General features: G+C 33.8%; 1 protein-coding gene across 3 annotated transcripts in view; it reads right to left on the bottom strand.

Annotated features, from left to right (window-relative positions):
• Positions 1-11047: 11047 nt before the first annotated feature.
• Cdh7 (cadherin 7) overlaps positions 11048-20127 on the bottom strand; it is a 123025-nt gene continuing 113945 nt past the window's right edge. For all 3 annotated transcript variants that reach the window (XM_047526871.1, XM_047526873.1, XM_047526872.1), the window contains one exon: positions 11048-18766. In XM_047526871.1, the coding sequence (XP_047382827.1) occupies positions 18273-18766 (494 nt within the window). In that variant the 3' untranslated portion in view covers positions 11048-18272. The remainder of the gene's footprint in view (positions 18767-20127) is intronic.

Raw genomic sequence — 20127 nt, 5'->3', positions numbered from 1 at the left:
AAGAAGCCTCTGGCTAGCTCCGAGATGGCCAAACCTCGGCATGGTGGTCGGGCGGGGTTTGCCAGTGATGGCGTCTGTACTTGGCCTGGTGGTTGGGCGATTTGGTTACCCACTGCCCAGCTCCGCAGGTTGGGTGCCCACCTGCTACCTCTGTGAAGCAAGTGGCCTGACTCGCCTGCCAGCTCGCTCCATGACTGCAACCAACCAGTGATGGCACCAACCTAGTGCAGCGGTCAGGCGGAGTCGCTCAGTTATGATGTCTGTCCTTGGCCTGCTGGCTGGCGGGATAGCTGCCCTCCGCCTACCTCGGCTATGTAGGCGGCCTGGCTCCCCCGCCAGCTCACTCCGCGACTGCCTAGTTAGTTTTGATAAAGCAATTTAGAATTCAAGCAAAATATATACTTAAGAATTATAAGCTGAGATGGGTGTGGTGGCCCGTGCTTGTAATCCAGGTGACCTAGGAGACTGAAGCAAGAGGATTAAAATTTCAAGGACAACCTCAGCAATTTAGCAAGGGCCTAAGCAGAATAGCAAGACTCTGTCTCAAAATAAAAAAAAAAAAAATGAAAATTCTTGGGATGTGATTCAGTGCTTAAGTATCTCTTGGTTCAATCTTTGGTACCAATAAATAAATAAATAGCCTTTATAAATTGAAATAGAGTTGTCAACTCCTCCACAAGGATTCATAGAATATCCCCAAAAATCACTGAATAAGAGGTTCACACTGTTATACATGCTGCTTCTTCTTTTCACCATATATAGTACAAATGTTATTACATGGTTATTTTCAGAAAGTTAAAGAATTTACATGAAAAAATAAAATTTAAGATATTTCATCCAGAGTTGAAATATATAGCTCTAATGTAAAATCCCAATTTTCAGCTCTGAAAGAGTGAATTGTCTGGGTTCTTCTGAATTGTTCATTTCACCAAGTTGGTTAGTGTTCAGGCTGATGTATTTTCTCCTACAGTTCCTGATTTTTGTATACTATTAAACCATAATATTGCAAGCGTGGTGGAGGATATGATTTACAGGATGCATCAAATCCAGTTCTTCTTTAACATAATTTGTAACTGTAATACTATCTTCTTTCAGATGATCTTAGCTTTTCACTGAGGTCAAAGGAAGAAAATTCCATATAAAAAGTCAAAGAGCACAAGACAGCAAAAAGATCATGAGACATGCGAAGAATATTATATTGCATATTGCTAAAGAGGCAGCCTTGTAAAATGCTCAGAGGCTACTAGATATTGCCCTCCAAGTTGTTCTCTAAAATGTTTCCATATTTTGTGCTTATTTTAGAGGTTCAAAAGAGCTGGATTTATTTGCTTACAGAATACAATGTATATTTAAGTTTCTTTTGCTTAACATTACATTTTCCAAAAAACATTAAATTTAACAAATCTAAGTTAGCAGTTCTCAACTGAATAAAGGCAATTTTCAACACAACACTTTTCTGAGATGTTCAGATTCATGACCCTATGGCCATAAAAACATGTTATTCAGAACGTGCTTCTGTTTTTTCTAAATGATGCACAACCAAAGAATGAAATAATTTTATTTTAGCTTTAAGTATGAAAGCTTGCAAAACACACAAAACATTTTGAAATTGAAAGTCCAAGACTAAGGTCCCAAATACTCAAAGAAATACATGAATAAATCTTAAATAGCTCTATTATATGAGTGCCTGCATTATATCCTGCTGTTCCACATGAAAGTAATAGGTATGCCACATAAAACAGCATGTACTTTATAAAGAGCAGGAGTCTTAAAAAGTGAGAAATACCCACAGTTTTAAAGCAAGTTTGAACAAAAAAAAAAAAAAAAAAAAAAAAAAAAACGGGGGGGGATTTCATATTAAAGTTGTACAACACCCAGAGAAACACACATTAGTATAAGATCTTTCCAATACAATGCGAAGCTTTATCTGTAAGGTCATCAAAAATCCTTAATAAAATCAAGTACATTTCATGGATTCCATTAGATTGAACCTCTTTCTCAGGACTAAAAATGGTGTGCTTTTTAGGGAACTTTCAAAAAATTACTGTCTACATAGAGACATTGACACTCATGTGACCAGTTTTAGTACAAAAGGGTGTATATTCTTCCTGAACTACAAATAAATAAATAACCTAGCAAACTTCAAAAACATAAAAATCGCTCACTTTGTAAAATATTTCATTACTTGTTATTTTAGTTTTATAACATTCTGTGGGAAACCCATTTGCAAGTGTCCACTGTTATATTTTGTCACTGAGATAGAAATGGGAATTGAATTTCCCATGGATTGTCTGTAAGTCTTCAGTGACTTAATAAATACAATACAAGCTACATGGATCAGGACTGACTCTTACCATTCACCTTCACTGACATGGCAAAATGCAGTCATACACGTAATGGTTTGGATGTTAAATGTCCCCCAAAAGCTCACGTATAAGATAACGCAAGAAGGTTCAGAGGAGAAATGATTGGGGTTTAAGAGTCTTAACCCAATCAGTGATTTACCTGATAGGGATTAACTGAGTGGCAACTGAAGTGGTAGGGTGTGACTGGTGGAGGGGGAATTAGGGCATAGCTTTGGGCCAGCGGATCCTCTCTCTCAGCTTTCTGATCATGATGTGAGCTGCTTCCCTCTGCCACACTCCCTGTCATGATGTCCTGCCTCATCTCAAGCCCCGATGAATGGAGCCTGCTGTCTATGGATTGAGACCTCTGAAAACATGAGTCTTTTAATAAACTTTTTCTCCCCATACAATTGGGCTGGTTGGGCCCTTTTAGTCACAACAGTGAAAAAGCTGACTAATACAATACACATGTACACAGGTGTGTCTGTGGGTAGGTACATTCACTCATGCACATAAATGAGAAGATGATATTTGACATCCACCTTCTTTTCATTCATTAGTAGTTCTGGGATCCTTAATATGCTAAGAAACTTTCTAAATCTTAGTAGTTTACTTAATTAGAATATGCAAAATAACACATTGACATTCAGTATCTGCAGGCTACAAAAATAAAACTGATTCTTAATGCTAAGCATTAAAAATATTTTAGGTTATCATCTATTTCTTTGTTCAAATGTGAGAACATTTAATATAATTATAGTTTTTCAGGAAGGTATTTCCTATACTTTACAAAATATTTGTTCCTATAGATAATATCTTTAGCTCATATATTAAGTGGTTTGAAGTTATTCAGTATTTTTATTTCCATATTTCAATTTACTTACCTAATGAATCTATAGTTTACAATACAAAAAACAAATAAATGTATAAGTCCTGGAAGTTTAAAATAATATCTTTGAATCCCTCTGCCATCACCCCTAGCCTTGGCAGGGAAATATATAGGAGAAGCAGAAACAGGCAGATGTTGTTCAAGCTTATCTTTGTCCTTAGAAGATTAAAAAAAAAAAAAAAAAGTTTTAATTCTTATATAATTCACAAATTCTTACCATGTCCTTGAATGTAAAATGTAATGTAATATCACACAAAGTGACTTTTATTTCTCTGTGGGAATTGCCTGTAAAGCAAGGCAAAATTCTTTGAGAAGTAAAAGAAAAGCCTTGTACAGCATTTTTTAAAGTGAAAAGTACTCTATCACGAATAATTCCCACCAAATGCATCTCCAAAGAGAATAGAGGATCAGCGCATTGAAATGCCCTGTTACTTTAATAGAAGTGTATTTCTCCTGGGCAGATCCGGCTCCTCTTGTGAAGCTTCTAGGCAGTTCCAGGTTCTTTGTCTCAAAGCTTGCCTCTGTATTAGGTGGGCTCGGATGACTTTAGAGTATCACTCTCCTCCAAAACTTACTTTATTAACATAGTTTTCACATCATGCTTTACTTCTCTCAAGAAATTATGGATATTTAGACTGTCAGTCACTGAAATTCCTCAGAGGACATATTTCTCTTAGAAGTCTCATATGTTGAACTTTTATGGATTTGAGAAAGAATTTGTATTCAGTAGACCTGTTGTTTTCAGATTTTCATAGAATCTGTGAACACAGAAAATTTGCAAATATTCAGCTATATAAAAACAAAGATTTAAGCATAAAAAGGCATTGCAAAAATATACCAAAACTTAAAATATGGTGTTAAGACTTGAACAGTGGAAAAATGATGAGTAGCAATATAGGTTTTACTACTGGGGCTGTCCTTTGATACATTACAAAAGTCCTTAGAGTCAGATCAGTAAATGGACACATTCATAATAAGGTGTTATGCTTTGAAAGGGGCTTTTGGGGATTAGTAGTAGTATATAGCAGGATATTGGAAAATACTATCTTTGGATCTCTCTCTCTCTCACTCTGTTTGATAAATAAAATAAGAGTAAGAACAAACAATGTACACAAGACTAGATTTTCATCCTTAAGTTAGCCAAATTCATTGTGTTCATAGCTGAGTTCTTTATCATTACCTGGAACTGAAATTCTTGCCATCTTTGGAAAGTCCTTCCTAGACCCTGTATTCTCTTCCAGAAACTTCCTCATCTATAGATTGTCCTATGGAATACAACTACTGTCAACATCTGTATTCAGAGGCCACAGGAATACAACTGTACTTCAGCAATGACGGGGTTACTTGCTCACTTCAGTGAAGGAGGACACGCAAAGCAGAATGTTTCAGCTTCGTAGTAAAAGGATATTAGGAAGATTGATATCACTGGAACTTGTGTTATGTGACTTGGGGAAAGATTCAAGAAAGTGGGGGTTTGATTTGAATTAGATGCTGTCAGGAAGTGAGGATAATTTTTTCACTGAATATCTCAAATCTTTTCTATAAGGAAGAATGAAGAGAAGATAAAGTCACTGAGTACATTATACGCACTGATCATTTAAGTAAGTGTTAAGAGATAATGTAAGCTCCTCTAGTGGAAGATATGTAAAGATATTAATAGCATTAATTACATAAAAAATTGTAATTATATCTTATCTTTTGCTAGCCTTTGAAACAAAAATAAGCCCCTCTCTCATTTTGTAGTTAAAAGCATACTTGATCATTTTGAACTTTTCCTTATAATGATTTAAATTTCTTTAAAATGTTTTAATATAAAAATGCTTCTCTATTTGACTCTATTATAAGAGTTTTGACAGAAAATAACGGGGCACTTACCTATCAATGACTTAAACCATTAAGGCTCATGTTATTTTCTTAATGAGAACATGAAAAATAAATACACCCCTTGAAAATACTTTATGATGCTGGCTATAGCAACCATAGTGCCACTGTTAATAGTATCTAAAGAAAAGTCTTCATTTTAAAGCCATATGTGGATTTTCAGTAAGTGAATGTATACTGAACCAAATACTCTGTCACTCATATCAAAGAAAAAAGTGTTAATATTTCTTACACTCTTTACAGACCTTTATATTAAAAACTAATCAGTTCATAGGAAAATTAATTAATGTCAATTCATATTACATTACTGAATTTATATATAACTAAAAAATCAAGTTTTAGAATTTTACAACAGAAAGTCCACAGTCATATGGAAAAAAGAAATAGTGATTAACAGCTCCTTGGTAATCACCATAGAAACTGCTTCCAAGCCTGCATTGTATGCATCCTCCTTGTTATGTGCAAGTCTCTTACTGGTTTTTATTTAATTACCTATTTTGATTTATCTTGGGGACTAAGATAATACTGACTCTAATATTCTATTTCCACTGTAATTAAATATTCCATTAGTGAATCATTAAATACAAAAAAAGGGATTTTTTTTCTCAGCAGAAACTAAGTTGGCCTTCAGGTTGAAATTTCATAAAAGCATTTTTAAAAAACTGCATTCTATCTGCAGAAATAGTGTCACTGAATTTATTTATCATGTTAGTTTCTTTGCATCTGAAACATTCCTTAGCTTTTCCTTCTCTTTCTTGATCTTGACATTTTTTTTTCAAATGCAGGCTCATTATTCTGTGTAATGTTCTTCAATTTGGGTTTATCGTATGTGTCCCGCTGATTATAAACAGGCCACACAAACCTGTTTGGTATAGCGCAAAAGTGAGGTTTTGTATTTCTTGGTACAGCTTATCAGGGGTCATTTGGCAATAGATTTTTCCTAGTCTTAGTGATTGGCTAATTAATTGATTAAGATAGTGTCTTCCAGATCTCTCCACTGTAAAATTAGTTTTCTCTCTTTAATAAAAATCTTCTGGGGTCCAATGGTGTAAACCTATAATCCCAGCAACTTGGGAGGTTGAAACAGGAGGATTGCAAGTTTGAGGTCAGCCTCAACAAGGTTAGTTAGACTTTGTCCAATAATAAAAAAGGGCTGAGGATGTAGCTCAGTGGATACCTGTAACCAGAGGATACCTGGCTTTAATCCCTAGTATCCCCTGCCCCTAGTATCTTGTAGAAAGAAATCTTGAATGTACGTAAACAATTGTTCATCACCAAACATTGAACATATATTTGAATATCCCTTGAGAACTTCTGAGCTTCATTCACTGTCCCCTTGGTATTGATAGGCTTGCATACTGGTATACTAATGAAAGGTAGTGCTTTTATTGATCCTTACTTTAAGTTTTTCATCCATTTATAATGGGATTGCCTTAGGGATTTTTAATTTAATATTTTATAATATGATTCATACTCATTTGGGGAGTCAAATTACAGAAGACAACTTAAAGTACTTCATAATTTCTAATAACTAAGTGATTTTCCTTTTGTTGTGCTCTGCCAGGTTGGATCCCTGGATAGTTTTAGTATTAACATATAAAGAATTCCATTTGTTCATCTCCATGGTAGAAAATTGGACAGAGGTACCTGCTGGCATATCACCTAAGGAAGCTGCTGGTGATCAGGAGAAAGGAAATTCCTCAAATACAGGGAATTTTAATAAAGTGTACAGAATGAAGTCTGTAGAATAAGTTTTCTTCATAAGAATATCTTTACAAGAACTACAGTTTAGTAATCTAGGAACCATGTATCAAGAAGCATGTCTAGCAGGTGTGGAGTAATAAGGTTGGCACACTTTGCGTGACCCATTCTTGGCAAGCACAACTCAGAGAGGGCAAAGATAATTTTGGCTCATGGTTTCAGTGGTTCAGTTTGGGGTGAACTGACTTCATAGCTCTGGGCCCCAGGTAATACAGAATGCCATGGTAGGAGGGCACGGTGGGAGGAAGTAGCTCAGGACATGACAGCCAGGAGGCAAAGAGAGAGCTCTGCTGGTCAGGGACAAAGGAATACCCCAGGAACCTACTTCCTCCAGCCATAACTTATCTGCCTACTGTTACCACCTAGTTAATCCATATCACTGGATTAATCCATGGATGAGGTTAGACCTCTCATAATCTAATCATTTCATCTCTGAACTTTCTTGCTTTGTTTCAGAGATGATCTTATGGGGGACACCTCATATCTAAACCGTAACAGGTAACCAGCAACTATCTCAGAGTTTAATAAAAAAATTTAAAACGAGTGAATGAACGATTGGATCTAGATAAGCAGAATTGAAAAGGGAGTATTTTAACACAAAATATCACTAATTTGAATGATAGTTTTCTACAAATACTTTACTTTCAACCAACATTTATTTGACTTCTCATTAGGAGTTTGAATGGATTGAAGAACTGGAAACATCTTTTTAATTTGTTTATAAATTAGTAATTTACAAGAGGAGTTCAATTGCAACCTCAAATCATGCTGGTTATCTCTTAACTATCTCTTAACTGTTTTTGGTAGGTGTATTATTTTAAAAGTCAGTATTCAACACTGAGTATTAATTTTAAATCATATCTTCTAATTACAGCACTCACCACTTCAATTCTCCACTCTTAGACTTTATAATTGGCCAAATTATGTATCAAGATTCTTGTTTGATTTGCATATACAAATATATAGTGTGTTATAAATAGAGCACAAATATTTGTTCTGTTTTATAAAGGTGAACTAATACTTAAAAGTTAACAAATATTTGCGTACATAAACATGACTACTTGGGTACAATATGATGTTTCTATGCATGAATGAACTTTGTAATGACTAAATCAGGGTGATTTGTGTGTTCATCACTTCAAATATTGATCCTTATTTTGCAGTGAATAGTTCAAAAAACTATTTGAACTATGTAAATAAATTTGTAGAATTATTATGAATTAATTAACAATGAAATAAAACTTTTAAGAAGAAAAGAAATGTGACCATAAATAGCTCAGGACATGATAGCCAGGAAGAAACACTAGAAATGGAAGGATCATCTTTTTAAGGATATTTTCTCCTTTCACCACATATTAACATTGGGAAAAATGAGTCTTCATTACTTATGAAAACTACCTACATGATGGCCAATTCCTACCAATTTAGTAGGTAAAATCATAGTATCACGACAGTAGGCTTCAAATTGTGAGTGCTTATAACAATGTTAGGAAAAATGGACTTCACCAGGTTTGTCACTGAGTGCTTGTGGACCAGTGACCAGTTCATCAAACCTCTCTACGGTTCACTTTCCTCATGGACAAAACACTGACAATAATGTGTTCACAGAAAATTTTTGTGCAATAAGAATGCAATATAATTCAGATAAGCAGGTTTCTTAAATTTCAGTTAAGGAGTCATTGTGAAATTTAAATCTTTTGTGACCTAATTATGTATAACAGAAGTAAAAAAGTGTCACGCATTTTAAGAATAAGAAATCCTATTACTAAAAAAAAATATGAACACTATTTCACTCATTAATCTTCATTTTGGAAGCTAGATATGTGTCTAACTTTTCATACTAAAGAAAGTAGAATATATAGTTTTCAGGCTTATAAGCGTATTTTTTTCTTTGACTCCTTTAACATGCTTATAGGCATGAGCACACTTTACTGTTCCACCACAAACTAGGAAACTGTGTTCTATTCACCTATTTATAACTTAGAATTAGGGAAACAAATGCCTTTAAGTGGAAAGGATACATACCTGTCATAAAGAACTGGCCATGTTAATGTCCTTTAAGAAAAATTCTAGGGATGCCACACTGACCTGCAACCCTCTTTTGATACTCAAAAAAAAAAAAAAAAAAAAAAAAAAGATTAGCCTTTACTTTGAGTGAGAAATGAAAGAATCCCTTCTACTACCAAACTATGACATGGCAAAGCACAGTTCCTCTGCCTTTATGAAATTTATAAAACAGGACATCTAAGATCACCTCCAAATGCTTTAGGTCCTATTTGGTGACTGATAGGTCACCTGAAAACTGAAGAATTGACTTGATCCTAAGCCGGTTATACTTTCTGGTTACAAAACATATCAGCAAAATTATACCGAGGGGCTCAGGATGCAGGAAGAGAGTACTTGGAAGAGTTAAAAAAAAAAAAAAAACCATTATGATTTATGCTATATAATGTCCTTATTTTATTGTATCCTTTCTGCCCAATCTAAATAAACCTCTCTTTTATAAGGAAAGAAAAACAAAACAAAACAGGGATTCACTTTGATCTTCAATATCCAAAGATGAAATCAGACAAAGCATACTAGCAAGAAATGATATAACACAGCGCCTATGATGAACTAGCTTGCTTTAATTTCAAATAGCTAGGATATCTCATCCACTTTTCACAATGACACAAGTTTTGATGAATGTACATAATTTATTTTTGCTTGGATTAAAATAATGTGTTTATAGTAACGATATTTGTTAAATGGATCACTAAGCTTAATAAATCGAACTGTGTAGTGCAGAGTGGGAATAGCTTGATGTAAAAGAGGAACATAGTAGGCCTCGGGCCAAGGTGAGCCATGGAGGATAGATGGATGTCAGATAAGGCACTGGGGCGGCTAAAGGCACGTCGGGGTCCCACACTCCTTGTTCTCTACGTTCATGTAAACTATGGACCTTTTCTCTATATATGGCATCACAGATCATTTCAACCAATTTGTCCTTCAGCCCATCTAGTCTTTCTTGCACAATGTGTGAGGTAATATTGATATTCTTTCCATTAGATTTTTAGCTTCAAAAATTATATCTTTCTTTGCTAAATATATAGTTTGGTTCTTTTGCAAATATATTCCGTCACTGATAATCTCTTTCTTATTACCCATATTTTAATTTTTTTAAATTCCTTCAAACATTTTATATATGGCTTTATGCTTCTGATAATTTCAGTGTGTTTTGTTCTTGGTGATTTCTGTGGACTGCCTCCTTCTTGGTGGTTTACCTTGTGTGTTTGTTGCTGTTTGATTTTGATTATTCATTCCTATTTGATTAAAAATTATCAAATTTTGTGAGAGCCAGGGGTGACACTTCCTTAAGTGACTCAATGCACATTCCTTGTGCCCTACACAGACCCAGTATTGAGGTCGCTGTGCCTCTGGACAACTTCAGTGGCCCTCTTTATTGACAGCTCTGCTTCATAAGATTCAGTTTTTTCTATTCCTGTTTTATTTTCCTCCATTTAATTTTTTTCTTTACCTCATTTTGAAATTGATTGTTGGGATTTTTTTTTTTAATTTTTACATTTTCCAAATCAAGAATTCAGGTGAATTCTAGAAATATGCCTAATGTGTTACCCTCAGAAATCTGGTCTGCCATATTGCTGCCATATTGTCCACTCCTAGGACAATGAGCAACCTCAAAGAGACAATAGGAAATGGGACAAAGGGAAAAAATGCCAGATTATCGAAAATACAATTATTTCTATTTCCTCAAAAAAAATTGTCATTTACCCAATTAGGATTTTTTTAAATGAAGAATAGGAAAACTTAATAGTGTTTATAAGGAAATTAAATCCTCATTAAATTGGTGAGTATAATTTTGTAATGAGATTCATCTCCTTTCTCATCTACCCAAACCAGTACACCATTTCTTAAAGGTCCATGATAACAGAAATATAACAAGTAAAATGTATTAATAGTTTTTCTTCTTTCTTTCTACCATTTACATCACAAATTTCCTTGGATTAGTCAACATTATTTTAGGCTTCAACTTTTCTCTACTAAAAAACGGTGCCACTTTTGCAGAAACAATGCCTAACTGGTGCAATTTACAAGTCCATAAGAAAATTGTTATCACATAGTAAGACAGAATTTTCTGGAGCTTAAAATGGCATATATATGGAAAATTTTATTATGATAATTTTATATAAAAAACAAGTACTTAGAATAAAACACAAAATGTAATTACAACAATGCTCATTTTCCTTTTGACGTTGTCAGGGTATTTAAATGGTAAGTCAAGTAGGCATCACTTCAGACTTGAGAACAGTTACAACAGAGGTCAACACTGCTCTCCCCCAGGTCTGGAGTTATCAGGAACTTGGGAAATTATTTTCTTCTATAATATCTTGATCTAAGACAATGTTTTTTCAGTGTTTTTTAAAAAATTCAACAAACACACATCCTGGTTTATGTTCATTGAACACTTCATGTACACCTCTACATTTCTGTAGTTCTGAAACTGCATTTATTTTTCCAGTTTCAAAAATCTCAAATTCTTATTTGACTGGAACATAGTACTTGACCTGAAAAACAATGATCTCTTTACATTCCGACATACATTCTAACTCAAGTTAAGAAATTCCTGTCTCATTTCCAATGCTAAGTGGAACTGGATTTTCAGGATCCATTCAGTGGTCAATTAAATTAGCATTTTTGAGACTCTTTTGTATCTATTTATTTAAGAGCCTCTTAAGCAAGCAGAATCATTGAAAAATATGAGTTCAATTCTTTTTAATATAATTACAGTGGAATCTCATAAATATGCAATAATAATTTCAGTGAAAGTTATGCTGTATATTTTACTTGCATGAATTATTTCTTTATGTATCAAGAAATTCTGAAATCTGCAGTAAAGAGAAACTTTGTTAATGTGCACTATTTTTCCAATGAATCCACATAATTTAATTGTAGTGGTTGGGTCTGAAAGCCATAATCTCCTTGAAAACTAAAATAAAATATTAAAATGTTAAAAACCATTTAATTCACACCTTAATATTTAGCCTCAAATGTGTGTATGTATGCATGTGCTCTCCCCCATTATATTTATATATATATACATATATACATGTATATATGTATGTATATGTATGTGTACACACTCAGCTATAGATGTGTGTTTACACACACAATGGAAGCCATATATACATATATACATATGTATATATATGGGTACCTATCTGATGTTTTTTAGAAAAGCTGATTACTTTTGAAATACTGATCATATACCACTTACAACATATTCTTGATCTTGATATACAAAACAGTGTTTATTCTCACAAAAATACAGCATGAAGCAGTAGGGTTGTGAATCATATAATTTTCCTGCTTATAAAAATATAAACCTTTAGCACAATTACATTAATTAATGAAATTAAAATTCAGTAATCGATGGTTTTGAATGAGTGTATGTAGTATTTCTCAACTTTCTCATTAGTTATAAAGTTATTAATGTATGTGTTCATGTCTGTTCATCTGAACAACAAATAACCAGATAACTAATAGTTGAGAAGAGAGTTTATTAGCTAACAATATTCTAGTGAGCAGAACATAACTGACAAACAGTAGTCTCCAGTATATATTAGTATTTTATTTCATAGCGTTTCTTCATTTATAAAAGGCTAAGATGTGTTAGAGCCTGCAAGATATTGGAAGTGATTTTGAGTAATCAAAACAAGAGATTGTTGTGTTTTTGTTTTTTGTGAAGTCAATACTACTGTAATTTAGTTCTTGGACATGCATAAATTAATTATATATATGCCACTGTACCTGGAAAAAATAATGAGCTCTATAGAACCTCACTTTGTCTACTCTGGATGTTTGGAGGACTCCTACTTTCTGTGCACAATTGCCTCTTGATGGTCCTCTCTACTTGGATGTGTTAGTGTTCTGCCACAAGGCTGGGCTCATCTGAATCCCTTTAACTCCCATCAGTGGTCATCATGAGTGGGAGAGTTGTGTTTTCTTTGTCATTGTTTGCCTCTGCTGACATCCTAATTATTATAAATGATTGACTTAGTTTAAATTAGACCCTAATTTTAAAGATTTGTGACAGCTTTTTTGAGACTGTTACCAATTAATTAATTATTCCTTAATTATAACTATTTTTTAAAATATTTTTGCCAATTTAGGGTTCTTATTGCATGTATTTTTCCCTTAGTGCACACTTTAAAAAACAGAAATTATCTGTATTCACCATATAACAATAAATATAATCAAGCTTTTCACATAGTTTCCATAATTTTCCATATTAGAGCTTTACATTTTTACAGCATTTTACAGTTTACACAGTATGTTTTCTTAGTCATCTCACAAGCCTCTGAAGTAGACAAGATTATCATGAACTCAATTGCAATCATGAATATAAACGTGTAGAGAGTTACAATGGAATCTAGGACTCAGTAAAATGAAGCTCAGATTGAACAACTGACTGATTTTGTAACCACACACCAGGGGTAATTTCTTGTATGCCAGGCTGATACTCCAGAAGATAAAGCCCAGTGATATTCCACAATAAATAATTCACATTCCATATTCTGTGTTGACAGTGAAGTCACAGTTATACAAAAGAAATAAAATGTGGCAGTCATATTGATGGTTTAGCTAAATGTTCTTCTCTTAGCCATAAAAGTCTTTCTTTTACTATAAATCGAATTAGATTGTTTAAAAAAATTAGTTTTTCTGTCTGTATAGATTTTCTGGTCTTATTGCCTAACAGTCATTAGGCAAATGACAATAGCATACTAGCATTAGGCAGGTGATGTTAGACTCATTTGTTTACAGTTGCTTCATACTTCTCAATATTTCCCAATCTTCCTCTCTTCCTCTCTCCCTCTCTCTCTACCTCTTTCTCTCTCTCTCTCTCTCTCTCTCTCTCTCTCTCTCTCTCTCTCTCATATACATGCACGTGCATGGGAACGAACACACACACACACACACACACACACACACACACACACAGTGGCACTGTTCTTTTTAGGGAAATTCTGAACATAGAAGATAGCATAACTATGATAAAGCATTAGAATGTCACACACACTGAGTGTTGTTCTTTGCTTAAAGAGTTATTCCCAGGTTTTACGTTACAATGCTTGCCCAATCTCAGCCTTAGATACCTCCCATTTTCCCACTTATGTGAAAAAATTATCAATTACATTCAAATTACAAATGCTATTAATCCTTTCTTACCCTTTATTATATCAAATTGGCTAACAAAGTTGTATTAATTTTCAATGCCAATTCTGCATACAACAGAACATATATAAACAATATATAATATTAATAACTTAAAATAACTGGCTGCAGATGTAAGATCAAATAAACATAAACTAATAAAAATAAATTGGTTCATCTATTAATTATCATAAATATTCTACCTGCCTCCAGCCATCTCTGACCAGCAAGAATTAAGTCAGTGGAAGCTTTAATCAACTTTAATTTAATTAGATTCCTTGTAAATAAACCTTAAAATTGTGTTAAAAAACAATTAGGGAAATTAAGACAGTTTGTAAGTCAATAGATATTAAGTTAACATTGAACATTTGAAGATTAATATCTATAACTAATAGTTAAAAACTTTAACATTTTGAAACTAAATTGTTGGCCTTGTAAATTTTAATTTATTTAATTTAGTTTAAGGTCCTTTAGATTTTGTATTTGAATATAAATGCTAACACCCTCTCAGCATGTGTGTTTCTTTGAGTTTATAGGTCATATCACAAATACTGCTCATCTCTTGTAGAACTGTCCTGTTACGATGAGAGTAATTGCCTATGCCTGCTCATCATCCCATGTAGTAAATGCAATTGTGCATGAACTTAAAATAATTTAAAACATTTTGAGAGGGCAGAGTGAAAAGACAGGGGTCATCACTTAAATGTCATCTCTTCCTGTGTGTATTTTATAGGCATTGGACCTCAACTGCATTCAGTCTCAGGGCAGCTTCTTGGAAAAGAAGAAAGATTACCAGGTCCATCTGGCAACTGCTGGTAGAATAATCCACTCACTGCCTCCACAAGCCTATTTTTTCCTTATTGTAGCCTCCCTGATTTTGGTCTATAACTGATAACCTGTCTTTGAATATTGCTTTACAGGAGAGACTGATCAATATCATAATTTTGACTTGATCTGTGCAACTCTGCTTTCTTAATAAGATTTGATTTCCATATTTTAAAATTATGCAAAAATAATTCAGAATAGGCACCTTGGTGTATTTTCTTGAAGTGGACAGTAAAAAATGGAACACGATTAATTTTTAAGGAAGTTAAATTGTTCAAAATGCACATTACATTAAACACTGTGAATTTTTTTGTGCCCATGTAGGGCTAAATGGAAAATATTAAAAATTTTTACTCCTTGCACTATTGCCTAACTTGATGTTGTTAAGTCATTGCTTCTCATAATGAAGTGGGTCCTTAAAATATATTTCCAAGGGTGTTATATGAGAAAATCACATCTTGCATCTGTGTTTATTCTTTTCATGTCATGATTTGTTGTTCTGTGCATTCATACTGTATCTATGATTGTGATGCTTGTTTATATGAAATAACTTAATTAGTGGAGTGCTTGGCAAATATTCAACAACTGATGATCCATAAAAAAGGAAATGACTTGCTCCCTATCACAATTGTCTAAGCATTCCCACCAAGGTCGACATCAACCTATGGAAATGATACCACTGGAAGTGGACTTGGAAAGAGATTCGCATAATTCTGTCTTGGGAGTTGATTCTCACTATTTCCAGTACAATGCTGAATTTAAATGACGAAATCATGGATGTTTACTTAAATGATCTTTGGAAAATCTTTTAACTAATTTGATGATTGATGTCATCATGTCATCCAGTCTTTGTTTTTAAAACAAAGCTTGTCTTTCAAGTTTATGTCAGATAATCTTATGTGGCATTAAATTTTAGAAGAAAAAGAAAAGCTAAACAAATTTACCACCATTACAATTAAGCTTTGAGCTCTTCATATAAATTCTATCAATATGAAGGACTTTGCTTTCAGCTATCTCAAACAATTTCTAAAAATAGTATTGAACCAACTTTAGTAATATATTGATACATTTGTATACATATACAGTAATTGTATATATGTAATAATTTTCAATCATCATTTCAATTTAAACTTTTTTCAGTCTATTACTGGTAAATGTGAAAAAAATTACAGGAAAAATATGCACATTTTAAAAGGAGAGAAGGCATAGTGCATAATGTGATGTTCCTCTTCTAAAATATGTACAAACCTTCATTCAGTGATAAGTGGTACAAGCAGCAGTTTTAACATCATCATCCAAAATACTAAACTATCTTATCTTCTTGTAGACAACAAGGGGGATCATTACAAAACTGTTTTCTCAGCACTTTGTTGATTTCACATACATATAATTCCTGTACCACACTCTGATTTTATTGGACTATGTATTTTTATTTGAAAACTTCACACGTGTAAATAAAATTTATCAACAGTATCTTTAACTCCCTTATGGATCTGTTTTAGATATATGTATATTAATATAGCAAGAAGCTTATCTATCTAGTGAATAAACAATATCTAAAAACCCTTACTCAAATTAAAGGACTGTTTGCAGATAATCAAATTTATTGTATCATTTATTTTTATGAAACTGAAGGCCACTTTCATATACGTCATTTCTGAATGTGGACTGCAGGTTTACAGAATCCTACATAGTTTCTCTTTATGTAATCAACGTAGTAATATTCTGGGTTCCAGTGTCTGCTTTCAGAAAGGAGCACTTTTATAACATGATTTCCTACACAGTGTTCACTATCTGTAAATTTATTAGGAAGCGGACAATGGATTATTTTTAAAATGAGAAGGTAAGAAAAAAAATCCATTCTCACTTGGTTATATGCACATTAAACTAGTATTAATCTAGGAAAAATAAGTAGAAATATTATTTTGGTTAAAAAAGTCTTCTTATTTTGAGACATTTATCTCAAACTTAAATACATGTGATTACTTACAATTGCCCTCTTCATTTGGCACATCTAAACCACTAGAGAAGACATATCATTTAGTTCTTAAGGAACACATTTGCATCATAATTTAAAGATGGACTTGAAATCGATAATGTTATATTGTTTAAAATATATTTAAAAATTCAGTCTTTTACTCAAAACGGTACAGCAAAAGAGGTTGATAAACTGATTCTTGAAAGTCTTTGGAGCATACAGAACTCATGACCTTGGAAAATAAACCTTGCATCAAAGAAAATCTCGATTCTCTCTGAAATCTGTCTAAAATACAAATATTTTATTCCACTGTTTTGTACATTCTAATGGCTCAGAAGAACAATTTGTATGTCCTTTTGCTGTGCTCCTCTTTAAGATGTGAACTAGAACGGGGCTCAATTGCTATACTATTAATTCTCCATTTCCATCTTCATCTCATGTAGCTCAGACTGGAGAAAAACCAGTATGTTCTGATGAGTTTAAAACTATGAGGCAGTTAAGATGGACCTGAATTTACTGGAGATTGGTGCTCCAAAATAAACATAACACCATGTGTCAAATAAAAAACAAAAGATAGTCTCCTGTACAAATCAGAAGAGATAATAAAAATCAACGAATAGACAGCAACTTTTTTTTAATCATACCTACACAAGCATCTCAAGACTATGGCAAACTTGAAGAACTATATACCTTTTTCTTATTTGAAACACTTTACAATTTATTGGCTCAACAACGGTTTATGTTGCCTTAAATAAAATTTCAGTGGCCATTATTTGAGGGTTTTCTTTTGGGAAAGATATTCTGAGAATTTGTATATTGCTAAATAAAATATTTTTGCTAACTGACAGCAATAAAATTCTGTTGGATTCTATCTTATGTCAAGCTAGAAAGCATCGCTGTGAATTAAATTTGTCCCAGGATTTTGATACGCAAGGAGTTCCAGGATTTCTCAATGGCACGTCACGTTCTACTCCTCTGGTTGGCAGTACCAAGAAGGTATGCACAGGGCAATTACTAGCTCACTGACAACATGGGGCACCGCTTACTCATAGAGGTTAGGTGCCTCTGCAGGTATATGAGAGTTGCTATCTATTCATAAACCACTGAGCATTTCTTTTTTATCAAAAACAAAAATGAAAAAAAAAAAAAAAAAAACCTTCAAATGCTCAGAGTCTGTGGTCAGTGCAGTCCCTTGGATAAGTCTAAGGAAGGTATGCTTCACCAAGGCAGAAAATCTAAGCAGTTAAAAATGGAGAAATATTTACAACCATTTTTCTCCCGCTAGTGGAGTTCTTGCTTTCTGAATGTAGTGTCTTTTTAATTTTTTTTTTTTTTTTTTTTTCTCTTTTTCTTCAGTACATTTCAAGTGAAGGTTCCAAGGCTATGAGTACAAACTCTCTTGGCCAGTTCCATACATGTCCGCCAGGCGTTTAAAGCGAGGTCCCCAGTCACTTAGGTAGTCATAATTCTGATCAGAGTTTGAGCTGATGGAATCCAAAGAGCTGAGCGACTCAGCCACTGAGCCGTTCCCTTCAAATGCATAAGTCTGCAGAGAATCATACGGGGGAGCGCCCGGATCAACATCAGCTTCTTTCAGTCGCTCCCAAATAAATTCCCGAAAAATAACGTTATCTGGGATGCTCTTAAAAGTCGGTCGACTCAAGAACTGAATTTCTGGAGTCACATCCCTGCGGGTCTTGGTGTCACGGATGACATTGAGGTTCCTCAGGGCAGCCATGTCAAAAGCCTCTGTGTCTTCCTCTCCCCCACCCTCATCATCATATCTGACAATATTTTCTCTAATATCTCTCTCTTCATCAAAAATGAGGGGTTCTTTTTTCCGTCTTCTCATGGTGACAATAAGGAGGATCAGCACTGCAACAGGGAGACAGCAAAGGGAGAATTTCAATCAGTTGCACAACCGCCTCTCGTGGGGGTGACATTGGGCCTGTGATGGTGACTCAGATTGCCTGCCTTCAGGGGAAATGAATTGGCCTCCTCCTTACCTGGGAAGTCACAGCGCATGATGTGCTAAAATTGCTAAAATGGCTTTAAAATAGAACACGTTCAGACATCAAGAAACCCTTTTGCACACCTGTTCAGGATTGATGTCTTGCCCCAGCCTCCAAAATGTTTGACAGAACAAATTGAAGGGCCAATTCAGGATACATATAATAATTTCAAAGCCATACAACATGAAGGGATTTTTTTTGAACTTCTTAATTACTGGAAAGGCACAGTGACATTCATAAATGTTTTGTGTCTAATTTAACAACTGTAATTTCAGGAGGAAATGGATTACAGTATTTGGTCAGGTCCTTTGAAGAAATGCCTAGTCCTTGTCTATGAAATTCAGCTATTAAATAAAATCCAGCATGTCAGGCCATATACAAAGATTAAAAGCTTCCCAATAATAAACTGAATCCCACTTTCATGTATGAAATACTGAAGTTGGACTTTGTGCATTATACCTAGAGACCAAATACAGGTTGTAGATTTTCAGCATCAGCCAAATACAGGTTTAGGAAATAAATAGCCCCTTCAATGTTGAACAATTTTCTTCTTATGTAAAAAATTAATATTATATTAAATCATGAAGCATGTGACTACAGTGGAAAGCAAAGGAAATAACTGCACTGGATGTTCTTTTACCTTAAACAAACTGAATATGGTGCATATTTTTTATTAGTATAAAATGATAAGATGAAGCCTTCTCTGGCTATGATTGATAAAATGCTTCCAGAACTAAGAATATGTTAGATTTCATGGCTCCTTGAATTAAGTTAAAATTATGTAGAAAACATGTTCTTGAACTTTGGGATTCAAAACTATTTAAAAAATGTAATGAATTATATTTAATTATCTAAAAATACAATACATTATAACAATTTCTATTGCATTGGCTGAAGTATTTTTTGCAAGATCTGGAAAGCCCAAAATCTACACGAAGTGGATTATTATTTGGGCACATTACTCAGCATATTTTTAAAAGGGGGCTTGAAGATTGGGGATGTGGCTCACTGGCATAGCACTTCTCTCATGTGTGCGAGGCCCTGGGTTTAATTCCCAGGAGCACGAAATTAAAAAAACAAACAAAAGGGGGTTGGGAACATTTATTCTTAAAGTAGTTCATAAAATTTATACTTTAGCATCAAGAATGCATTTGAAAATAAAAATATAAAACCAAGAAAGGCATGCATGCAATCCAGCAACACCACACGCAGTAACTAAGAATG

Source organism: Sciurus carolinensis, chromosome 15, assembly GCF_902686445.1.
Source record: "Sciurus carolinensis chromosome 15, mSciCar1.2, whole genome shotgun sequence".
Classification (NCBI taxonomy): domain Eukaryota; kingdom Metazoa; phylum Chordata; class Mammalia; order Rodentia; family Sciuridae; genus Sciurus; species Sciurus carolinensis.
This window is presented reverse-complemented; position numbering and strand designations above follow the sequence as displayed.